Source organism: Leucoraja erinacea, chromosome 28 (genome assembly GCF_028641065.1).
Source record: "Leucoraja erinacea ecotype New England chromosome 28, Leri_hhj_1, whole genome shotgun sequence".
Lineage (NCBI taxonomy): Eukaryota > Metazoa > Chordata > Chondrichthyes > Rajiformes > Rajidae > Leucoraja > Leucoraja erinaceus.
In genome coordinates this window covers 26,592,370-26,618,918 of record NC_073404.1, presented here as the reverse complement: position 1 = coordinate 26,618,918, position 26,549 = coordinate 26,592,370, and the positions used below count along the sequence as shown (strand labels likewise).

Genomic DNA, 26,549 nt, shown 5'->3' with positions numbered 1-26,549 from the left:
AAAGCTCTTGTTCCATCCATGGTGGATGAATATGATTCTTCTGTGCTCTGTTTCCATGCAAGTGTTTCTACTTATGATTATATGCAATCACACCATTTAGATTATATGCGTCTTAATGTTGCCTCAACAACATGGAAAGACATTTAATCAAATGCTATGTTTCTGAGGCAGAGAGTAGATGTAGTTGGGAATGCATAGTCACAAACGTACGTGGTGGAGAAGGTTGGTGAGATAGTTTAATAATGAAATATATGAATAACTTTATATAAAAAGGTGGTTGAAGCAGATTTTATATTGGGAATTTCAAAAGACAATTGGCAGAGGATGAGAAGATGAATTTGCAGAGTTAAGGGGAAATAAATTGGAGAGCTTTCAAGCAAGTAGCTCGGGCTTCTCCAGAGTGTTAGTTCAATTGTTGTTTCATACATTTATGCAAGCCATTCAGATATTGCTTCACGCTCATAATGTCAACAATAAAGGGCAGTGTTGAGTCATTTTAATGGGATATTATGCATCTGAAACACAGAATAGGATGCCATTAATCAATACAGTGAAATTAACAGATAAATATCTTGTTCAGCTGCAGTCAGGTTTTCCATTACCCAGTAATGATATTGGGCTACAAAAAATTAGATGTTATCCAGCTGCTAATAACTTTAGTGAAAATAGGGCACGTACAATATTGTTGCTTTCATTTGTGTTAATAATAGAAGCAATAAAAGCAGAAGGCTGCCGAGTCTCTCAGACTCCTGACGCACTATCGTTCAGAGCAGTAGGAAGGAACTGCAGATGCCGGTTTAAGCTGAGGATGGACACAAAATGCTGGAGTAACTCAGCCGGACAGACAACATCTCTGGAGAGAAGGAATGGGTGACGTTACAGGGTAGAGACCCTTCTTCGGAAGAAGGGTCTCAACCCGAAATGTCACCCTTTCCATCTCTCCAGAGATGCTGCCTGTCCTGCTGGGTTACTCCAGCATTTTGTATCTATCTAATGTTCAGAGCAGTGTGTGCTTCTTTAAAGTGAACAATGTGAATGAACCTGGTCCGACTACATGTTCTGACTCGCACTTTTATGATGTGGTTTCCCTAGTATAGCTGATATTTTATTGTATGTTTATTTCGTGCATTGTTACATGTAATCTACCAGTAAAACTGCAGCAAGCAAGAATTTTATTGTACTTGCCCCGATGCACGTATCAAGACTTTCTTTTGACTTGAAATGCTTACTTTCAGAGTGGTGTATCATTCAGATTGTGCAAACAAGACAGAGCTAGATAGGGCTCTTAAAGATAGTCGAGTCAGGGGATATGAGGAGAAGGCAGGAAGGGGGTACTGATTGGGGATGATCAGCCATGATCACATTGAATGGCGGTGCTGGCTCGAGGGGCCGAATGGCCTACACCTGTACCTATTGTCTATTGGAACATGCTGCCAATTAGAGATGTTAATCATGAAATAATTTCCACTTTTTTTTTTTACCTCTGTCCGTTAAATTCATCAAAGTCTCTTTGTAATGAAAACTATAAATGGTGGAAACACTCAACGGCATGTCGGGTAATATTTGTGGAAAGACAAACAGAGTTATTACCATTTTAGGGCAAAAGCTTGCCAACAGATTTTGGTCATGTGGCTGTTTTCACTCCTTGGCTGTTTTGGAAATATTGTAAATTGTTGGCTGGGTGATGTTCGAAGTCTAAAGGAGAGATGGTATTAGAATGCTTTGGCTCTACAAGTCTATGTAATATGCCATAATCATGTGCAGGTGACCAGATGTTCTTAAGCATTAAATTATTCTGTGTATCATGGGGCCAAAGGAAGGTTCAATAGCTGAATGTGATTTGAAGGGAAAAGGAATTAATGACTGGCATTTTACAGCAACCTCTGCTGATCCTCTGGATGCAAACAGAATGTTAATCGCTCAACAAAGGTTTCACCAACTACAATTCACAGCAGTGTGAAGCATCTGCATTCAAATGTGATGTGAATGATAATGGTGCAGACCTTTAGTTTTTATTTAAATTTGCTGCCTAAAACTGTAGTGGGTTGGGACACATAACTTTTTTTTTCCTATAGATTTGCAGCACAGTGGTGCAGCGGTAGAGTTGCTGCCTTCGATCCAGATTACGGATGCTGTGTGCGCGGAGTTTGTACGCTTTCCCCCCCCCCGTGACTGACGTGGATTTTCCCTGGGCGCTCCGGTTTCCTCCCACACTCCAAAGACGTACAGCTTTGTAGGTTAATCGCTTTCGGTAAAGATTGTAAATTGTCCCAAGTGTGTAGGATAGCGCTTGTGTGCGGGGACCGTGGGTCGAGGGAGCGGCCTGTTTCTCCGCTGTATCTTTGAACTGAACTAAATTATGGGGAAAGTGGAAAGCACTTTTGCACACGATTACATTGGCTCATAACACTGCAGAGGTAGTTTCAACACACAGCTTAATTCCAACTAAATAGTGTGATTACATGGTTCCGAAGTTATGTGCAGGTTATTGCAGAATCTCATCTTGACTTCAGTGGAAAAACTGCAGTCATGGCAACAGGCAGTTGAGGTTTACAGAGGCTGTTTACTCATTTCCCTGAGGGTTTGTTGTCCTCCTGTTGAAGTTATTTAGGAAATGGAGATCCCTATGGATTCTGATGGTCAATTAAATATGATTAGATTATTAGAGTTTTAACATTGCAGTGATGTGCGAACAAAAATACAGATAGAATAAGGTAATGTAAAAAAAAAGACATCTTTTTGTCTGTAATTCTATCTATAATTATTGCACTTATCGTAAAACAGTTTTCTTGCAATTTATTATAAACGAATGAATCTCAATTTAAGATTATATTGTGACCAATATTTTGCCCAGAGCTACGCATAAATAATAATAAAGCTGTAAAATACTTGTATTTAGTGTGATTGCTTAACTCGTTCATGAAGTAAAAGTTCCTCCTTTTAATTCATGGTACTTTTTTGCAATCATAATTGATTTTTCAGGCACAATTCAGAATTACTCTCGCCAGGACATAACGTTTTGAATGGAAAACACTGGCTTCGTTTCACCATATTTTGATTTGATCTTAATAATTCCCTGGGAAGCAATATACAATTGGCTGACAATGAGTATTTGTTTGTATTATTATAAGGAATGCCTGGTCTCTGTTGAATTGGATGCTGCCAGTATGGTTCTGCAACAAAGATTTGGCAAGCGGCCTGCCCAGCTGCTATTATTTTTAAGAGACAACTTGGATGTTTTTGGGGCACTGTTATTTAGGAAAAGGATTCTTCCAGAACTTGCTGAATGCTATTCAGACAAAATAAGATCGGTTCTGTATGTATGTGCAATGTGTGCGTGGGTGCATGCAAGGGTTGCTAATATATCAGGAGTATCAGGGAGTTTCCAGGAATGAAATATTAAATCTTTAGGAAATATTAAATTTGCAGGAAAGGAACAAACTTATGAGAGCATTTATAAAAAATTAAAAAAAAAAAAAAAAAATGTTTATCATAGAGACATAGAGTGATACAGTATGGAAACAGGCTCTTTGGCCCAAGTTTCCCACACTAGCCAACATGTCCCAGCTACACAAGTCCCTACCTGGCAGAATTTGGTCCATATCCCTCCAAACCTGTCCTATCCATGTACCTGTCCAACTGCTTCTTGAATGTTGGGATAGTCCCTGTCTCAATTGCCTCCTCTGGCATCTTGTTCCATACACCCACCACTCTTTGTGTGAAAAATTACCCCTCAGATTCCTATTAAATCTTTTCCCTTTCACCTTAAACCTATGTCCTCTGGTCCTCGATTCCCCCACACTGGACAAGAGACTCTACCCGATCTATTCCTCTCATGATCTTATACACCTCTATAAGATCACCCCTCATCCTCCTGCGCTCCAAGGTATAGAATTCCAGCCGATCAACGCTTATAGCTCCCGGCAACATCCTCGTAAATCTTCTCTGTACCCTTTCCAGCTTGACACCGTCTTTCCTATAACATGGTGCACGGAATTGAACACCATACTCTAAACGTGGCCTCACCAACATCTTATACAACTGCAACATGACCTCCCACTTTCTAAACTCAATACTCTGGCTGATGAAGGCTAATGTGCCAAGAAACTTTTTTGACCACCCAATCTCCCTGTGACCACCTTCAGGGCGCGCCCGCACTCCTAGTTATTCGTCATCCGTTATCCCTTTTCCTTATTTTTATTTTTTGTTTTTAGTTGTCAAAATATTGGCGAGAATTGGGTAAAAGTATTTTTGGGCAGTGGTTAACCATCAGGTGATGAGGGGTCTGATCATTTGACAATTAGGCACTCAAGTTTATTGCCATGTGCACCCTAACAGTGAAGCACAGGAACAATGAAAAACATGCTTGCAGCGGCACCACTGACATATAGAGCCCGACACTAGTTTCCACCAGTGGGAGAGTCCAGAACCAGAATAAAAGGATGTACCTTTAGAAAGGAGATGAGGAGGGAATTTGTTAGTCAGAAGGGGCTGAATCTGTGGAATTCATTCAAGGCTGTGGAGGCAGTGATTGTTTTTAAGGTAGAAATTGGTAGGTTCTTGATTAGTAAGGATGTCGAGGGTTGTGGGGAGAAGGCAGGAGAATGGGGTTGAGAGGGAAAGTTAGTTCAGCCATGATTGAATGGTGGGGTAGACTTGATGGATCGAATGGCCTAATTCTGCTCCTACAACGTATGAACTTATGAACACATCATAAATTATACAAGACAAGGAAAATAAATAGTTTGCAAAACAAGACAATGGTGCACCAACACAATCAGAAACAAACGCAAGATATGGAAGTGCAGGAGTTGGGTCTTGTCATTCTGTCGCTGAAATGGGATTAGGTTGGTTCAAGAACGTGATGGCTGTAGAAAAGTAGCTGTTCCTAAACATTGTTGTTTGGAACTTCAGGGTCTGTAGCTCCTCCCCCACAGTAGCAGCGAGATGAAGATGATCATTGATGATATATGCCGCCAACTTAAAACATCTGCCTGGTGCAGGTGCTGACAATGAGAAGGAAGGCTGTGCCTGTGATGGACTGGACCGGGTCCAACTCTCTCTGCAGCCTCTTGCGGTCCAGTGCATTGGAATTGCCGTACCAGGCCACGATGCAACCAGCCGGGATACTTTCTACACAACAACTGTAGAAGTTTGTTCGAGTATTGGCAGATGTGCCAAATCTCTTTAAACTTCTGAGAATTTTTTATGAGTGGTTGTGTTGTATGACCGTTATCTAGATCTAAAGGGGCCGTTTGGTTGGAGACACAATGATCATGTATCAACGCCTCCAGCAATTTATCTAAGCAGAATTGAAAATCCTTAAACACTTTAAAAAAAAAATTCTTTTTTAAACGACTACTAATTTGCAACTCGTTGATGGTTTTTTGATTAAATATTGTTCCCCTCCAGCAGATGGCAGAGCAGTATTCATCCACTGGCCAGTTTTGTGTTGGAAGTTATTAAACTTTCTCAAACTAAATTCAATCCAGACTTTCAGTTTTAGAGCCATAATATTTATCAGTGTTGAGTCATTGAAGCGCCTTACCCTGTGGTAATATCCGTATCTTTTCATGTGTGTATGGAATCTAGCATTAGCGTGAAATTAATGTGACTGAATGATAAATAAATTTTAATATTTGGTTCAAGAACAAATTTCCCTCGGTTTAAAAAAAAAAAAAAAATGTTATATTTATCATTAAAGATGTCACCTCCATTAATGCATTTGTTTTCTTTTTATTGGAAAATGAGTGAAGATCATTGGAAAATATCAAAAAGTTGTAAAAAAGTTTTTATTTCTATTTACAATGCAATAGAACTTTATCGATTTCCCTCCTGGGATAAATAATGTTATAGCGTATTGTGAGTAGAAATAAAAACAGGTTGCGGCCCTTGGGCCCAATGAGTTTATTTTGTTGTTCAACAGGACCTTGGACAGCGCTTGTAGGTATGCTTATAAAAGTTCACCTGAGTTGGCTGCTGTACATCAACCTAGTTTTTTAAAACTTTTTAAGATGTTTCGGTTTGCTGCACCTGCGTGCATTGTCACCGATGAAATCGCTGACCATGGTTAATTCTACATAGTGGCGCAATCGTAGAGTTGCTGCCTTACAGCACCAGAGACCCGGGTTCAATCCCGACTATGGGGTGCAGCGGAGTTTGTAGGTTCTGTCTGCGTGAGTTTTCTCCGGGTGCTCCGGTTTCCCCCAATGTCCCAAAGACGTGCAGGTTTGTAGGTTATTTTGTTTCTGTAAATTGTCCCTAGTGTGTAGGATGGAGCTAGTAACAGCTGATTGACGGTCGATGAGGATGCATGCGGTGGGCTGAAGGGCCTGTTTCCAGGCTGTATCTCGAAACGAAACATTTTCCACTTTCATTTAATGCCAAAGATCTTTTAATTTTGCTTTTAAATGGCAGAGCATCGATAAGCCACCTTGGGTAAAAGATTCTGACAATTAGAAATTTCTCTGCATTTCAATCTTAAATAGTTACCCAACATGGAAACGGGGCACTTTGGCTCAACTCGCCCATTCGATCCAAGATGCCCCAACCACAACAGAACCACCTGGCCACGTTTGCCGCATATCCCTCTAAACATTTCCTATATAAATGTTTAAATTTGGACATTTTTCTGTCCAAATGTCTATTAGATGCTGTTATAGTACCTCCCTGCACTATTCTGGCAGCTCGCTCCATATACCCACCCATAGAAAAGTTGTCCCTCAGATTCCTATTTAAATCTTTCCCCTCTCACCTTAAACCTATGCCCTCTGATTCTTGATTTCCCCTACTCTGGGTAAAAGACTCAGTGCATCTACCCCTCACGATCTTATACACCTCTATAATCTCACCCCTCTTCCTTCTGCGCTCCAAGGAATAAGGTCCACCCTGCCCAACCTCTCCATATAGCTCAGATCCTCAAGTTCTGATAATATCCTTGAAAATCTTCTCTGCACTCTTTCCAGCTTAACAATGTCCTTCTTCTAACATTGTGACCAAAACTGTATACAATGCACCAAATAGTTGACTTTTTTTCTGAGACCATGCCTCCTAAGTTCAGATTCTTTTAGTTTCCCACAAAAGAATTATGTTTATCCAATGTAGAAAATCTGCGGAAGGAAGGTTGGAGAGGGTCCCGAGGAGGTTTACGAGAATGATCCCAGGAATGATTGTGTTAACATATAATGAGCCTTTGACAGCACTAGGCATGTACTCGCTGGAGTTTAGAAGGATGAGGGGGCACTTCATTGAAACTTACAGAATAATAAAAGGCCTGGATAGAGTGGATGTGGAGAGGATGTTTCCACTAGTGGGAGAGTCTAGGACCAGAGACCACAGCCTAAGAATAAAAGTACGTTCATTTTGAAAGGGGATGAGGAAGAATTTCTTTAGTTGGAGGAATGGAGAATCTGCCACAGACGGCTGTGCAGGCCAAATCAATAGTGTTGTTCAAGGCGGAGATTGACAGATTCTTGATTGGTACGGGTGTCGGGGATTATGGGGAGAAGGCAGGAGAATGGGGTTGAAAGAGAGAGATAGATCAGCCATGATTGCTCTTGATGGGCTGAATGGCCTAATTCTATTCCATGAACTTATGAACAAATATTTCTGCTGCTTTGGTTGTTATATACCAAACTAAGAGATTAATAGCAGCCTCCCACAAGGTACCCTGCAACTATTACTTTATAAATGCACTTATACAGAGTACTGATGGACTAAGTAATGGAGCTGCCACAAACTATCAGTCTAAGCATCATTGTGTGATTGCTTCAAGTTATATGTGTATCAAATAATACACTGGTGCAACATTTCATTCCATTTTATATTTATATTTGGCAGTTGCTATTCATTCATCCATCTGTGAATAAAGGAGCAAAATGAAAAGATACAGGTTGTTATGTACCAATAAATGGAGTTGTGGCAATTGTTTTGTTGGAGAGAGAAACAGCATAGAAACGGGAACTTTTGGCCCATCTAGTCCATGCTGGCCATCAACCATCCAGTTAATCCAGCATTTTGTGTCTATCTTCGACTTAAACCAACATCTGCAGTTCCTTCCCACGCACTCCATTTTATTCTCTCCATATTGTTATCAATTCCTCCCACATTCTATCACTCCCTACATACTTGCAGGGTCCAATTAACCTACCAACCCGCATAGCTGTACGAAAACTAAGCACCCTATGAAAATGAAAATGTGGTCACAGGGAGAACCTGCAAACTCCACACGGACAGCATGAGAGGTCAGGATTGAACCCATGGCTCTGGCACTGTGAGGTAGTGTCTCTGCATGCTGCGTTTTAAAAAAATCTTGTCAACAGAATACAATGATGGGCTTGACACCCTGATCCCTGTGTTCTACAGTATTGCCTTGATTTTAAAGAACATAGTTGTGCAGCTCCACAGAGTCACTGCCTTGCAGCGACAGAGATGTGGGTTCAATCCTCACCTCGGATGCTTTCTGTGTGGAGTTAGGCCATTACCTGTGGGGAATGATCGCGATGTGGGCTGGATTTGTCCCAGCTGATCACTGTCAACTGTCCCAACATCAGCAACTAGAGGAGAACAAACCACTGCACTGTGATCTAAAATGGTTACAATTTAATTGTGGTAATTGTAATTTAAGATTATATTGCTTTAATAATAAAATTAAAACATTTTGGTTTATCTTTCTTGGTGTTGTGAGGCAGAGATTTTGAAAGGGTGATAAAATGGAAGATCTAATAGAAGTGTTAGGTTTAAACAAGAAAGCATTTGGATGTCTGTACACCATTTATACATCTTCAGTAGAGATGCATCGTTGCCAGAGATTACCTCTGAGTTTGGCTTGTGTTGTATGATGGTGTTCGATCCATGCCACACTCTTCTGGCATCTGCTGGATTGAAATGAAGCTCCTGCTTGTTATGGGATTCCCTCTGGCCATCCCTGATCATCTAGTGAAGATTAGCCTAGGCCGCCTTGTACAGTCCGGTGTTTTTCATCTTGAAAGCCTTTGATCTGCACTTTAGCAGAAAATTGAATCTCCCCGTTCAGCTGAGATTTCTGTTTAAGACCGACCCTTATTGTATTTCTTGGAACACAGTCGACAACCCATTTCTTGATGAAACCAGGGGCTACTTCAGCACCGACTCGACACTGACTCGTAGTGGTACAGCTGGTAGAGCTGCTGCCTCTACGTCAGGGATCAGGGATTGATCCTGACCTCTGTGTGGAGTTAGCATGTTCTCCCTGTGACCCTGTGGGTTTCCTCCAGGTGCTCTAGTTTCTTCCCAAAGACCTATTTGTAGGTTCATTGGTCTGTGTGTTGTCTCGAGAGTGGACGAGAAAGAGGGATAACAGTGAACGTTTGAACAGGTGATTGATGATGGGTGTGGACTTGGTGTGCCGAAGGGTCTGTTTCCATGCTGTACTTTCGTTTAGAGATAGTGTGGAAACGTGCCCTTTGGCCCACCAAGTCCACACCAACCAGCGATCCCCACACATTAGCGCAATCCCACACTAGGAACAATTTTTACATATATATATATAATTAACCTATAAGCCAATTAACCTACAAACCTGTACATCTTTGGAGTGTTGGAGGAAACTGAAGTTCTTGGAGAAACCTCGTGTGGCCACGGGAGGGGGGAACGTACAAACTCCGTTCAGACAGCACCCTTAGCCAACATCGATCCCAGCTCTCTGGTGCTGTAAGGCAGCAACTCTACCGCTGCACCATCGTGTCGCCCTGCTGTATCTCACTAAAAGGAAAAACAGTTCAGAAGTCCGTTCACAGCCTCCTTAAACCACTGCTGAGTTGTTCTTGTCATTGAAGCTTTTGTGCTTCAGTCTCTGTCTTGCAAACTGGCAGGAGCAGCACCGACTGATGACCATGTTGGCTGAAATGATGAAACAATAGACGTACTTGGTGGTGGCGCAGAAGTGGACCAGCATGTTAGCATCCCGCTGGTCAGTATGTTCCTGTTAGCATGATTGAAGTCTCTGGCGATGATGACCTAACTCTATATCACCTTGCTGTCTCAAGAGAGTTGATGATCAAGTATAAACCCACCTTGGCATTGGCTTGGGGTGGCTTGAAGACCATTGACAGGTTGTGGAGATGAATTCCCTCGGTGATGAAAGGGACTGCAGGTCAGGGGAGTAGAATTGAACTCAGTCGCATCAGTGCACCATTAAACTTTGCAGAAAAAAACAGACACCACCACCACCACCTTTCCCCCTGCATGAGGAATCTGTGCTGTCTACAATAGATGGAGAAACTGTCAAGTTGTACAGCAGGGTCAGGTGAGTCAGATCCAAGACGTGTTTCAGTGAACCAAAGAACACGGCTGTCACTTGCTGTAAACTCCTCAAACTTGTTATTGAGTTGTGATAGCTAGTTAGAAAAGTGCCGGGAAGGGCTGGTGGGATCCTCATTCTTTCAGCCATAGCAGAATTTGTCCACCCCTTAATGGCTGCCATACATCCTTGTTTTAGTTTAAAATATATATAGTTTTAGTTCTTGTTAAGTTTTGCTTCTTGCTTGGTTGGATTCCGCAGCTGTGCCAAGATTGTGCAGTTATGCGACTACACCGCATGACTGTAAAACATTAGAGATACAGCGTGAAAACAGGCCCTTCGGCCCATTAAGTCCGTGCCGACCCAGCAATCGCCCCACACAAGCACTATCCTCCACACTAGGGACAATTTACAGAAGCCAATTAACCTACAAACCTGCACGTCCTTAGGGTGTGGGAGTAAACCAGAGCATCTGGAGAAAACCCACGCGGTCACAGGGAGAGTGTACAGACAGCACCTGTAGTCGGGATCGAACCCGGGTCTCTGGCGCTGTCAGGCAGCAACTCTACCGCTGTGCCATCGTGAAGTTGAAACCTACCACAGCACAGGACCAAAGAAAATATTTAAGAATTCATTGGATAAGTTGTTGAAAGCAAAGAAGTTGAAGAAGGTGAATGGGGTTGGCACGTGTTATTTTTAGAGACATACAGGATGAAAACAGACCCTTCAGCCCACTGAGTCCAGGCCGACCATCGATCGCCCGTTTACACTAGTTCTATGTTATCCTAGTTTTGCATCAAGCTCTCTACACACTGAGAGCAATTGGCAGAGGCCAATTAGCCGATAAATCCGCACGTCTTTGGAATGCGAGACAAAGCCGAAGCACCTGGAGGAAACCCATGCGGTCACAAGGAGAGCGTGCAAACTCCACACAGACAGCACCCATGGTCGGGATTGAACCCAGGTGTCTGGCGCTGTGAGTCAGCAGTTCTACAAGCTGCTCCACTGTGCTTCTGCTGCAGTGTGTGTGTGTGTGTGTGTGTGTGTGATAAACTCCAACAAAATGGTAAACAGCCTTTGTGAAGTCTCAATAGGTGATGGAAGTTTAATTAATGATTTGGATATGCTAAATATAATTTTTGTTAATTTAAACTTTGCTTACAAATCTAAAGGAAAATGGGATTGTATAGTATCAACAGAAATAATTACATTTCCATTGAACGAAAAGTAAGACCAGAATTATTTGGCATCTTATGGAACAGTTAACAAAGGCTTTATAATTGAAGAAGAAATTAGCTTCTGGATTTAAAAGGTTTTTGAGACTCTGTGTTTGATGTTGCAAATGATAATTGAAAATGTGCTCGGAATTTGAAATATCTGTTGAGAATGCCATCAAACTATAATATGGATCAATCACTGAAATACTGTACTCCCTCAAAAGATATCTCGCATTGCAGATTATTTTCATGAGCCTTTTGCATTTTTTTAAATGTGAGCTCTCTTTGGTCACGGAGTCGAAGAAATTTAATTTGTTCTTTCACTAGGAAGAGGAAAATAAAAATTAAATTAATTGATCTGGTGAAATAACCAAATGGCTTGGTTTGTAAACTGCTTTCCAACATTTACTTAAGCTGCTATGAAGCTGGCATTTACAAGATTTGCAACAGTAACAGTTTTTAGTAACCGCTTAGGTAGTTGCAATACTTAAAGTGCTGGAGGAACTCAGCAGGTCAGGCAGCATCTGTGGAGGGAATAAACGGTGGATGTTATGGTCTTTGATTCTATGATCATTTTGCCCTACAGAAATGATGCATTACAGTAATACCTGATATCGTACAGTTACGATAAAATATTTAACCTATTATTATTTTTATTATTATTATTGCGGAGGGTTGTGATGAGGCAGTGATGGAGAGAGGATCATTTTTGTGCAAAAATCATGGGAGAACTTGGAGGTAGACCATAGAATAGTACAGGAACAGGCCCTTCGGCCCACAATGTCCATGTTGAACATGATGCCAAATTAAACTAATGTTCCCTGCCCGTGCATGATCCATATCTCTCCATTCCCTGCATATCCAAAGCCTGTTAAACATCACTATCGTATCTACCTACGCCACCACCATTGACAGCGCGTTCCAGTCACCTGTGTAAAACTAAGCTTGCCCCACAACTTCTTCATTGTTTTCCATAAAGCTGTGTCCTCTACTCTTTAACATTTCCATCCTTTGGAAAAAGATTCTGACTATCTACCCTATCTATGCCTCTAATAATTGTATAAACTTATATTAGCATTCCCCACAGCCTCTGAAATGATAGAGAATTTAAAAAAAAAAGGACCAATTTAAAAAATATATGTTTATAAAGGAGCTGAACATAATGGGACGAGCATAAATGAACGTTTCTTTGTGAATAAAGTAACTGTCAGTGCCTGTGGATGTTGCAGGATGGTTCATTATTAGTTTGATAACTAACGTGCTGATTTTGTTTTTGTCTTGCAGAAAGTCTGCATAAAGTGTGGAATAGAAACACTTGGGAACAAGCGGAAACCCGTTTGGCTTTGCAAAATATGCAGCGAGGGAAGAGAGGTAAGTTACAGCAGTTGTGAATGTTGTGCAGTTTAGTTGTCCTTCTTTATAACTAAACTTTATGTACAAGATATGCGGCACGGTGGCGCAGCGGTAGAGTCGCTGCCGTGCAGCACTTGCGGCGTTCGAGACCCGGCTTCGATCCCGACTGCAGGTGCTGTCTCTACGGAGTTTGTACGTTCTCCCCGTGACCGCGAGGGTTTTCTTCGAGATCTTTGGTTTCCTCCCACACTCCAAAGACGGTCAGGTTTGTGAGGTTAATTGGCTTAGTATAAGTATAAATTGTAAAATTTTGTATTGTGGGTGTGGGATCGTGTTAATGTGCGGGGATCGCTGGTCGTTGCGGACTCGGTGGGCCGAAGGGCATATTTTTGCACTGTAGCCTTGTGTGCAAATTAATTTCTAGGCAGCAAACTTTTGCAAATGGTTAATATTCACTTTAGTAAGAATAATTATTAAGATATCTCTTTAATGTTACATTTTTTAAAGAATGATACATTTTATTGAAATGCATTCAAGTATTTATTATTTTCATATATCCTAAAGCAGTGTGATAGCAGTATGATTTTTTATGTGGCTCTGTATAAGCTCGCGCCAGTTCATGTGAATCCTAAAATGTTAGATAAGTTTAATCACAAAGGCAGTTCATTTCTAGTTATGCTTCCAGAAGTATTTTCACTTACTAATTATTACGCTCAACTTGTGGAACTAATACATTGTAAATCCATATTAAAAATTAAATGCAAAGAAAAATCAATTTTTATTTTTCATCTCTGTCACTTGGCAATATGCTCCCAACAAAATAAAATGTTGAAAACTAATCTTGGTAATCAGTATTGAATTATTTCTGTCACCATCAGAAACTGATAAAATTCATCATGACAAATGTGTAGAGATATTCCCTAATTTTATGAAAGTTTCAGTTATAAATTCTTTTGGGGTTTTTTTTGCATGTTTTTTTTCTCTATAAGGAACAATCTCTAATGTCAGGGGAAGAGAGAAATATTAATCACAAAAAGCTGGAAGAACTCATCTGAAAGCTTATTTTCCATGCATTCCTGCATCTACACAACTTAAAAAAGCCCAAATCTTTCTGAACCCAACATTGATAATATTGATAGGTAGGAAAGAACTGCAGATGCAGGTTTAAATCGAAGGTAGGCACAAAATGCTGGAGTACTCAGCATCTCTGGAGAGAAGGAATGAGTGACCTTTCGGGTCGAGACCCTTCTTCAGTCTGAAGAAGAGTCTCGATCCAAAACGTTATCTATTCCTTTTCTCCAAAGCCACAGACTGCCGCAGTAACTCAGTAAACGTCACCTATACATTTTCTCTGGAGATGCCCTCTGTGTGGGCAGCATCTCTGGGGAAAACGTATAGGTGCCGTTTTGGGTCGGGACCTTTCTTCAGACTTCTTCACCCTCATTCAGTAAAATGGGACTTTTGTCTTTTACCTGTTGGTTTATGAATGCAGCCCAGATCTCATGTTCCAACTGCATATTTATTTTAGACACAAACTGTTCAGCGGGACAGGCAGCATCTCCATTCTTTCTCTCCAGAGATGCTGCCTGTCCCACTGAGCTACTCCAGCATTTTGTATCTTTCTTTGGTGTAAACCAGCATCTGCAGTTCCTTCCTCCACATTTATTTTGATCGGTTTAGCGAATGAGAGACTTCACTTGTATTTCTTACATCAGAGTCATAGAGTCATCAAGTCTTACAGTGTGGAAACAGGCACTTTGGCCCAACTTGTCCACATCAGTTGCTTCTATTTGTTGCCTACTTCTTGCGAATGAAACATAAACCAAAGGAATAGTTAGATCTCAAGCCGGGTGTTGAGCAGCCAGGTTGTTGTCTCTGTTGGCGTCAATGTCTGCCAGGCCCTGACACAGCTCCATTTGGTGGGTGGTAGAGCGGGCACTCAGAGATGACATGGTTGGCTGTCTGTTGTTCTGCTCCGCATTCACAGGCTGGGCCCCATCTCCACACGCTGGCATTGAAACGCCCAACTCCAGTACCACGTCTGTTGAGCTTCACCCATGCTCCTCTGGGGAGGTCAGACGCTGGACAGCTTTTATCTGGTGAAGAGACGCAGAGACAACAACCTGGCTGCTCAACACCTGGCTTGAGATATAACTATTTCTTTGGTTTATGTTTCATTCACTAGAAGAAGAAGAACAACGACCTTCTAGAGTCATAGAGTATACAATGAGGAAACGGGCCCTTTGGCTCACACTGCCCAACAGTTGCTTTCATTTGCTGCCGGCCTAAACCATCTTCTAGTTTATGCCCACATAGCACCTTCCACTGCCATAAAATCCTGTGCTGAAAAAAAAGCTTTCCTCATCAGCAGTATTAAGAAGGACTTATAAGAACATTACTGGGTAAAACAGCAATTTTCCAGGAACTGAATTAAGTCAAAAAAAAAAAATGTCTATTATAGTTTTGGCTGACTCTTACAAAATAAAGTGCGCAGGCATCGATATTCTTGCATGAACTATTTCTCCACACATGGTTCAAGCACAATACAAATCTATTATACTTTGTACTCAAACCACAGTGCAGACTTTGCACCAAGCTCCAGCAGCGTTTATTAATGAGTCAAATCGCACAGAGCCAGATTTTTGTTGAGCGTATTGCGCAGTTGGAATGGTGCATGGTGATTGTTAATGCACAAGTAGACAAGAATTTTGTGCTTCAGAAAAGCTACCCTGTGAATAGTGAATTGCTGTGAGATGGGAGGTTAGCTTTGCTCTGCTGTAGCTTTGTCAAAATGGTAACCACCCTGTGAATTTCACAAATTTGCTAGATTTGCATGTTAATTGCCCATTCCACTAATGTCCATTTAAATCTAGTAATTAGCAGCAAAGTATAACCAGAAATTTGAAATGTTCAAGGGTGCTGTCAGCATCTGTGCAGAGTGAATTAGAGTTAATGTTTTAGGTGGGGATTAAGTTTCAGTTTGGATGAATAATAAATGATGTTACGTATTAACTGTAAATAAATATTTACAATACACTTTCATTTACGTTGCAACAATGAATCTGGATGTACAGAAGCTTCAGAAGTTCAAGCTCTCATCTCTTGTTCAGATATTAGTTTAGTTCGGAGATAGGTGTGGAAACAGGACCTTTGGTCCACTGAGTCTGCAATAACCAGTGATAATCCACACACTAGTTCTATTGTACACACTGGGGACAATTTGCAGAAGTGAAGTCCAGTCAAGTCATGTTTATTCGTCACATACACATACGAGATGTGCAGTGAAATCTCCAGCACTTTATGTTTTACTTAAGATTCTGGCATCTGCAGTTTCTTTTGTCTCCATATTAACATGCAAATTGTTGCTGCCACAGAAACTTTGATGACGAGTCCAGGGCTGTAGCAAATTCAGCCAGAAACCATCAAAAGGAAGCCAGTTAACCTACAAACCTGCGGGAGGAAACCAGATCACCTGGGAAAAAAAACCTCACATGGTCACAGGGATGCATGTGAATGTACAAACTCTGTACAGACAGCATCTGTAGTTAAGATTGAACCCTGGTCTCTGGCGCTGTAAGGCAGCAGCTCCCCTGGTGTACAACTGTGCCACCCTGCTGCCCCTTATGGTGATTGATTTGCTTTCAATCCACTTCTGAGGGTTCTAGGGTGGCTGAAATTTTCATGATGGGGTCCACGGTCACACGTGGTGGCTTCTTCTTCTTGCGTATGGCTTGCACAGCTTAAAGTTGTAAGACAACTTGTTCTGTTTGATCTTCTGTTTGTACACGCCAAGTTGATTGCATTCGTTGAAACAGGGTGGACCACGTGAAGGTTGCAATCTCCCTCCCCACAACGTGGCTCATCCATTGGAGTTAATTGAGCAACATCAATAACAACTGGAGTATTTACGTACGAACTACAAAGTTCTGGAGAAACTCAGCAGGTCCGACAGCGTCTGTGAAGGGAATGGGAGGATGATGTTTTGGGTCAGATCCTTCTTCAGACCTGATCTTAAAGAAGGGTCCTGACTAGGAACATCATCTGTCCATTCCCTCCACAGATGCTGCCTGACCTGCCGAGTTCCTCCAGCACTTTATGTTTTACTTAATATTCTGGCATCTACAGTTTCTTTTGTCTCCATATTAACATGCAAATTGCTGCTGCCACAGAAACTTTGTTAACGAGTCCAGGGCTGTAGCAAATTCAGCCAGAAAACATCGAAAGGAAGCACAAATTAACTGAAAACCTTCCCTGGTGATGTATTTCAAGAATGAGGGGAAAGGGAGTGGACCATGCAATGCAACTGAAAGTAGAGGTTTTTATAACATTGGGGGGGGGGCACAATGCGGCCTGACATCTAGGACATCGGCTATCTATGTCCCACGATTTTTTTTCAATTGGTTTTCGTGACCTGGGCGCTACAGCCAGTCCCGGGGCAAGCGAGCCAACCTGGGAACGACAGCTAGTCCCGGGCTGCTAGATTCTAGGAGCTGGCGGCCTCCAACTGGAATCTTCCTTGATGGCTCCGGTGGCAGAACCTGTGGGCGTACCATCATGGAGCTGGCTGACTTAGGAGGCTGCGGTGGCGCTGTGGCTGCGACTCGACTTCGGAGGCTTTGGAGGCCCCCCCCCCCCCCCCCCCCCCCCCCCCCCCCTCCCCCCGGATTGCTGCCCATGGGTCTGAATGCATTTCGTTGTCTCTGTACTGTACACTGACAATGACAATTAAAATTGAATCTGAATCTGAAGAGAGTACAACTGCCTATTAAGTTGCCAGACATTGGAAACATCTCTGCAAAATAGGGAGGCACTATCTAAAACAGCTCAAACTGGATTGGAAAAGTACCTGCAGCTTTGCAGCTGCAAAGTTGTACCTTGACCCATTGCTGGAAAGCAATAATTGCAAGTTTGAAAACAACCACAGTGGCATAGCAGTACAGATCGCACAAATACATCAGATCGGCCATTAACTTATTAGACTGATCTAAATCCAGAGTGATTGTGTCTGCTTTGAAGCACCAAGTTACGAAGAAAGCGAAGAGGCTGGAATAAAATAATGCACTTGCAAAATTGTTCCTTCGGCAAACAAACAAGGGCAACTCTTTGGGGACTATGAACAATATCTAGCGTCTATTTCGTGAGATTTATCTGCAGAGCTACCGGGACTTTCCCTTGTCTACACACAGTTAAATGTTAACAAGGAAGGCACAATAGAGCAGCTGGTAGAGCTGCTGCCTCAGAGCCAGAGACCTGGGTTTGATTCTGACCTCGGCTGCCATTTGTGTGGAGTTTGCACGTTCTCCATATGTCCATGGGGGTTTCCTCTGGCTGCTCGGTTTTAAGACATGCATCTTTGTAGGTTAATTGAACTAGTGTGTAAGGAGTGGATAAGGAAGTGGGATAACATAGAACTGACATGAATACTTGATCGATGGTCAGTGTGGACTCAGTGTGCAGAAGGGCCTGTTTCAATGCTGTACCTTTCAATCAATTCAATCAATAATCCTTTTTTCCTTAATCTTTCTTTCTGGTGCCGATCTCTTTTTGTCTTTTCTCTGTCGTTTTCCTATAATCCTCTTCGCGCCTCTCTCTCCAATCAGGAGATAAAGAAGTAGTTATTGCTGGGCAAGTGAGCAGCACAGTGGCGCAGCGGTAGAGTTGCTGCCTTACAGCACCAGAGGCAGCGCTGTAGACCCAGGTTCGATCCTGATTACGGGTGCTTGGAGTTTGTTCATTCTCCCTATGACCTCCATGGGTTTTCTCCTGGAAGCTCCGGTTTCTTTAAATCCACAGTTGATAATCAGATCCCAATCCCAAATTCACTGATATTTTACATACAGGCACAAACACATTTCGGGTTGTTTGTAAATCGGATTGTACGCAATTTGTTTTAGTGTTTTTTTGTCGGTTATTGTTCCGGATTTTATAAAAATAATCAATTTTATAATGTATTTAATTTCATTAAAGCTGAAAGAGTTGGGAAACAACTTTAGTGAATTGCTGCACTTCACATATATTTAGTGATGGTATCACTGTAATTAAAATTCTCTTGGAGTTTCTCAGCAAATTTGCATTTCAATCAACGTGCCTAAATTTGTCACAAAGTAAAGTGATAATGAAATAGCAGCGTGGAGTAGAATTACTGCTTCCGAGAACAGAGCTGCACCGTACTCTATCAGTTTTCCTTATTTGAATGGAAACCTCGTCTTTGGCTACATTTCAAGTTTCTTCATAAAAAGGCACACTTGGGAGGGAGATCATGGAGGGTGGAAGAGTGTTATTCTGCTAAATGATAATTTGAAATGCATCAAATGTCATCACCCAGTGTGTGGGAAGGAACTGCAGATGCTGGTTTAAATCGAAGATCGACGCAAAATGCTGGAGCAACTCAGCGGGACAGTTCACGTTCAAGTTCAAGTGAGTTTATTGTCTTGTGTCCCTGATGGGACAATGAAATTCTTGCTTTGCTTCAGCACACAGAACATAGTAGGCATTTACTACAAAACAGTTCAGTGTGTCCATATACCATAATATAAATATATGCACACATGAATAAATAAACTGATAAAGTGCAAATAACAGATAATGGGTTATTAATAATCAGAGTTTTGTTCGAGCCAGGTTTAATAGCCTGATGGCTGTGGGGAAGTAGCTATTCCTGAACCTGGTTGTTGCACTTCAGGCTCCTGTACCTTCTACCTGAAGGTAGCAGGGAGATCAGTGTGTGTCCAGGATGGTGTAGGTCTTTGATGATACTGCCAGCCTTTTTGAGACGGCAACTGTGATAAATTCCCCCCCTTTGGGTCTCGACCGGAAACGTCACCCATTCCTTCTCTCCATTGGGCAGGACAGATGATGGGAATATGAAGGGAAATCAATAGAGCTGACTGACCTGCCTCTCAATTGGTGCATCTTTGCTCTTCACAAAACCTGAGACCACAATCAATCTGTACACTGCTAAATGAATTCACAGGGGAATGCTCCCATGTTCCGCGGTTCCTGCTTCATTTTAATGAGCCAACAATTGCATATCGTGATATCAATTTCTTCATTACCATTTCTCCTAGGTTAGCATGCACAATGGAGTTTCCAGCCCTGAACTGGAAGAACTTAAACATAAATGTTATTGGGGATGTACTTGTCATTTTGCAGTGTGACATTCTGAAGAAGACTGCAGGCATTTTAGTCAGTATCTACATTGGCATACCATATGCTTTCTTTACCACTCAATCTACTTGTGTTGGACTTTCAGGGAGTTATGGACTTGGATCCCAACTCCATAACTGCAGATCCCTCTGTATACCAATTCTGTTAAGTGTCATACCATTAATGGTATATTTTCCCCTTAAATTTGACATCCCAAAGTGCATCACTTAACTCCATCTGCCATTTCTTTGCCCATTTTTGCAGCTGATCCATATCCAAACATATCCAGCTGTATACTTTGAGAGATTGATTCTGCCTCAGACATTTTTCCAGTAGCTTCCATACTACTGACATACGACGCACTGACGTATAATTGCCTGGTTTACCCCCGTGTCCTACTTGAATAAAGGAACTACATTTGGTGTCCTCCAGTCTTTTTGTACCTCACCAGTGTCCAATAGAGATTTAACAATCTCCATCAGTGCTCCAGATATCTCCACCTCTGCTTCCCATTGCAGCCTGGAATATATCTCATAGGCCTTGGGGACTTATTCACCTTTTTTCTGCGAAGACATCTGATACTGCTTCATTTTTAATGACACCATGCTCTGAAATGTCACAAGTTCACATTATGGGTGTAGGAGTAGGCCATTCGGCCCATCGAGACTACTCCACCATTCAATCATGGCTGATCTCTGCCTCCTAATCCCATTTTCCTACCTTCTCCCCCCAACCCTTGACACCCGTTCGAATCAAGAACTTGTCTATCGCTGCCTGAAAAATATCCGCTGACTTGGCCTCCACAGCCCTCTGTGGAAACGAGTTCCACAGATTAACTACCCTCTGACTAAAGAAGTTCCTCCTCACCTCCTTTCAACGTGTCAACATCTCTCTTGCTGAAATCTCCAACTACGAAGTCATTCTTGGTGAAGATGGAAATTAATTGTTCATCGCAGACCTCCCCCACTTCTTGTGGTTCTATGTGCATTTACCTTTTACTATCCTTCCACTTTCCTTGCTCTAAATGTACTTCCATCACGCCTTGGGAATTACCTTAATCTTAAATACCTGTTGTATTTCATGGCCGATCTTTGCTCTTCTAGTTTCTTTCTTAAGCACCACTGCTACATACTCCACAGTTCTGAAAGGCATCTTCCGTACTCCATACCTTCCATCCACTACCTTTCTCTTCATCAGACTCTCAATATTTGTTGACATCTAGAGTCCCCGGACATGCTGTCCTTGCCTTTCACCCTTTGAGGAGCATGCTGTCCCTGAACTTGCAGGGTTTCACAAGGGCGGCATGGTGGCAAAGCGGTAAAGTTGTTGCCTTACAGCACCAGAGATCAGGGTTCGATCCTGATTATGGGTGCCATCTGCATGGAGTGTGTATGTTCTCTCATGTGCTTTGTCTAGCTTAATGATACAGCGTGGAAACAGGCCCTTCGGCCCATCGAGTCCGCACCGACCAGCAAACCCCGCACATTAACATTACCCTACATACACTAGGGACAATGTTACATTTATACCAAGCCAATTAACCTACATACCTGTAACATAGAAACATGGAAAATAGGTGCAGGAGTAGGCCATTCGGCCCTTCGAGCCTGCACTGCCATTCAATATGATCATGGCTGATCATCCAACTCAGTATCCTGTACCTGCCTTCTCTCCATACCCCCTGATCCCTTTAGCCACAAGGGCCACAATCAAACTCCCTCTTATATATAGCCATTGAACTGTGGCCTCAGCTACCTTCTGTGGCAGAGAATTCCACAGATCCACCACTCTCTGTCTTTGGAGTGTGGGAGGAAACTGAAGATCTCTGAGAAAACCCACGCAGGTGACAGGGAGAATGTACAAACTCTGCACAGACAAGCACCCGTAGTCAGGATCATACCCGGGTCTCTGGCGCTGGAAGGCGGTAAATCTATCGCCGCACCACCGTGCCGCCCCGGTGCTGTTCACCATATTCTCTATTTTTAGAGCTGAATGTGGAATAATGTGATTTTCTGATTTAAACATATTAGTTTGCACTGCATCCCCAGTACATTGTACCCCAATGTGTAATTTAGCTAATTCAAAGTACACCCAGGAAATTGAAACGAGTAATTAACTGCTGTTTTAAATTGGTGTAAGCATTTATGTTATTGAAATCTGTTGAAACAGGAAGGGGATTTTCTGACTTCAGAAATTTAAACCTGAATGATTTTCAACAGCAGATTCCAACAGAAAGGGTCTTTGTTGGGTTGGAAAATTGCCTGCTCAATTTAGCTCAGTGGGCATCGATGGCACCTGTGAATGAGTGAATTGTGACTTCCACCCCAGTACCAGGGTTTGAGTGTATAATTTAAGCTGACATTTCACTGCATTATTGAAGGAGTGTTACATTACCAGTGCTGAAGTCTTTCAGATGAGACATTGCATTCTTGTCCCGTCTGTTTGATCTGATTTGTTGTAAAAGGATCTTTGCTATTAATCTGAGAAGAATTTACTAAATAATCTCGTTTGTACACAAATTCTTGATTTTCATGCCCCCTCTGTGAGCAACTGCTGAATGCTTGCCAACAGCAACGAATCCTTTCGATAAGAAAAAGTGTTGGTTGTCAAGTTCTCTGAGATACGTAGGAGTGACGAGGTGTAAATTAATGGTTCATTTGTTTACATTGGTGAGTTCACTAATGTATTCAGTCAACAGAATTATTATTTTTTTTTAAGATGAGGCATTATTATCAGATATTTTTGTCTGTTGACTTACATTATGAAGACGGTATACCCACACGCAACAAGGCCAAATGGGTGTTTTGGGCCCACCGAGTCCGCGCCAACCAGCGATCACCCCGTACACTAGCACTATCCTACACACTGGGAACAATGTACGTCTTTGGAGTGTGGGAGGGAACCAGAGCACTCGGGGGGGAAAACCCACGTGGTCACAGAGAGAACGTACAAACTCCATACAGACAGCATCCGTAGTCAGGATCGAACCCGGGTCTCTTGCCGCCGAAAGGTAGCAACTCTACCGCTGCGCCACCGTGCAACTCCACCAGGGTTTAATTATTTGAATGTTTTGGTCATACTTAAGCCGTTTTCATGGAAAAGAGAATTTACTTTAACAAGTAGACACATTTTCCTTTCTAGCAGTGGTGCAGCAGGTGGAGCTGCTGCCTCACAGCGCCAGAGACCCGGGTTTAATCCTGGCATTTGGTGCTGTCTGTGTGGAGTATGCACGTTCTTACAGTGACCATGTGGGTTTCCTCCCAGTGCTCTGTTTTCCTTCCACATCCCAAAAGTCCTGCAGGTTGGTAGGTTAATTAGCCTCTGCTAAAATGCTCCTAATGTGTTGGGATTGGATGGAAGAGTGGAATAACCTAGAGTTAGCGTGAATGGTTGATCGATGGTTTGCGTGGACCCGGTGGACCAAAGGTCTTGTTTCTGGGCCGAGTCCATATGCTGAATTAAACAAAACGTATTGTGATCTTGAACTTGGAGCCTGAAGCCAAATTGTTTTCATTGAAATGTGCGGATCAGCACTATTCAGGATCCCAATATTTTAGAATCCAATTTTAACAGCAAATGTGTCTTCAGTTTATTGCATATTGTACAGGGGTCTTTTTCCTGACATTTTCTGAAAGGATCAGAGATGAAGGCATATAATCAGCACACTGGGATGAAATTCTGCTTGGCTGAAAATTAAGCCCATGTAATTTATTTTTCACAAGTTAAAGTATTAAAGGCGTTCCAATAAATATTGAAACATCCCAAATATTCTACTACACATGCAATTGTATCCAGATTTTGTTGAACTCAACATGGAACCACTTGGTGGCAGTAGTGGTATTATGTTTCCTGGTTTAAAAATATGGTTGAGTTGTTTTATTGAAATCAGATTGGCTATCTTGTGTAATATTTTGGGGGTTTTTATCTTCATGTTTTATGATGTACAGTTTATAAAGCAAAATAGCCATGTAGCCATTTGCAGAGCATCACGGTGAATCTTGGATTAGCAGATAAGAACCATTCTTCGTCCATAATTAGGCATGAGGTGTGAAGGATAATATGATCATCGTGTTGTTAATTTGTTAACAACAATTGCTTTCTCCCCATATGGTGAAGAACCAAGATTTTGTTTGTACAGAAATAAAGTAAGTAGAGCTCTACTGTTTGAATGTGTGAAAGATAGATGCATTCCTATTTAATGCCATCAGAGTTACTGACCTTATGAATTAATTGAGATCTTTCTGCACTGGAGTACAATTTTGGGGGAATTAAACGTTTGCCACTCAACCCTTGAACCAATTCCTTTCACATCGTTCTGCTTTTTTAGTTATCACCAGACGTACATCAATATCACAGTGTCCTTTTCTTGTTTCCCCGTGAAGTCACATCTTCATCTTGATGTTTCTGCTCTGCGATTCTGGCTTTAAAGACGAATGCTGCAATGTCGGACAAACTTTCGCCCTCCTCCCAGCACCTCCACATATTCTGCAGCCTTCCCCCTCCCCCCCCCGAAAGATTTACCATTTGTTGATGCAGTTTATTACCCCACTAGTGTGGGGATGAACTTCTGGTGGCGCAGCGGTAGAGTTGCTGCCTCACAACGCCAGAGACCCGGGTTCGATCCTGACTACGGGTGCTTGCCTGTACAGAGTTCGCACGTTCTCCTCGTGACCTGCGTGGGTTTTCCCCGGGTGCTCCGGTTTCCTCCCACAGTCCAAAGGCGTGTAGGTTATTTTGATTTTGGTTAAAAAAAATTGTAAATTATCCGTAGTGTGTGTAGGGTATTGCATGGAGATCGCTGGTCGGCGTGGACTCGGTGGGCCGAAGGGCCTGTTTCCGCGCTGTACCTCTAAACTAAACTAAAACTAAAATATCAGGATCAGCTGAATCCCACATTGCTCATCTTTTATTGGTAGAGTCATGGAATGATATACAGGGTGGAAACAGACCCTTCGGTCCAACTTGCCCACAGCGGATATAATGTCCCAGCTACACTAGTCCCACCTTCCAGCGTTTGGCCCATATCCTTCCAAACCTGTCCTATCCATGTACTTGTCTAACTGCTTCTTAAATGTTGGGATAGCCCCTGCCTCACGTACCTGCTCTGGCAGCTTGTTCCATACCCACATCACCCTTTGTGTGGAAAAGGTGACCCCTCGGATTCCTATTAAATCTTTTAAGTGTGGGAGGAAACCGGAGCACCCGGAAAGAACCCACGCAGGTCATGGGGAGAACGAACAAACTCCGTGGAGACAGCACCCAGAGTCAGGATCGAACCCGGGTCGCTGGTGCTGTAAGGCAGCAACTCTACCGCTGCGCCACCCAGCCGCTCTATTTGTAGGATGATGACAACAAGCTATGATTGCACTGCCACATCCCAAGCCCCAATTCTGAGATTGACTTGGAAGTGATTGTTTGAATGTTTGATATAAAATGTGCAATGACATATGGTAACATCACTTTCAGGTATCGTTTGATTCTGATACATGCAGGAAAATGTGAACTCGCTTATATCAACGCACTCATCAATAACTCCCTTTAGCTTTTATTGGATTTGCAAACAGGTTGTTGTTAGTTTGAAGTGTCATCACTGTTGTTATCAAGAGAAATATAGCAGCTAATTTATTCATTGCAAGTTCCAATCACACTGTCTGGAGAATAGATATGAGTGACAGATTGGCTTTGCATCAGGTTGTCTTTTCCAAGGCAGTCATACTACTCACCACAAGGCAATAAGGGTTTAGCTATCATCTGCTGAGTGAAGATGTTCCACAAGAGTGTTTGGCCAGAATGTAAATGATTTTTGTAGAGCATAAGCCGCTGTGGGGTGTTTTTTGTCAATCCAAGCGAATACATCTGCTGGCCTTGGCTATAATGCAGAAATGGGTGGTGACGTTGACTGCATTTGACTTTGTGATGTTTCACTAGAGAGACTGTCATCTCAAGTCAATCGTGAGTTTATGCACTTGCATGTAATGGCAACAATAACGTGTGCGCTGAATCACTGTGGGCTTGCATGGGCAGTAAGTACTGTAAACGCAACCGATTGGCTAACTATCGTGACCCCACCCTCGTGGATAGGTGGGAATGTTCAGTATGGATTGAGGGAAGAAGACTTCCTAATGCCCCTGTCCCACTTAGGAGACCTAAACAGCAACCTCTGATGACCTTGCCCGCCACCCAAAAAAAAAATCAAGGTCGAGGTGACCTGCAGCCTCCTACCCCCTCCCACGCATATGTTGAAAACCTTCCTCGACTGTGAAGAAAACCGGCTTTGACGACATGTGACTAAAAAATAATCGATTTTTAAAACGGCAACCTATTTTTAGTCGAGCCCGGTTTTAAACATGATGAAAAAATAGCAGCAACCTAGATGAAGCCTCCACCACGTGGAAACCACTTTTGACTATTAGGGAGAGTGACCAAAACCTCCGGTGACCTCATGGAAACCTTGGGTGGTGGGCAAGGTCACCAGAGGTTGCTGTTTAGGTCTCCTAAAGCCCATGTCCCACTTAGACCTAAACAGCAAGCTCTAGTGACCTTGCCCACCACCG

The 26,549-nt window shown here is 42.4% G+C and overlaps 1 protein-coding gene across 4 annotated transcripts in view; it reads left to right on the top strand.

The window, feature by feature from the left end:
• LOC129710820 (rab effector Noc2-like) overlaps window positions 1-26,549 on the top strand; it is a 106,354-nt gene that overhangs the window by 47,062 nt on the left and 32,743 nt on the right. For all 4 annotated transcript variants that reach the window (XM_055658076.1, XM_055658074.1, XM_055658077.1 and 1 more), the window contains exon 5: window positions 12,781-12,867. In XM_055658076.1, coding sequence (XP_055514051.1) covers window positions 12,781-12,867 — 87 coding nt within the window. The remainder of the gene's footprint in view (window positions 1-12,780; window positions 12,868-26,549) is intronic.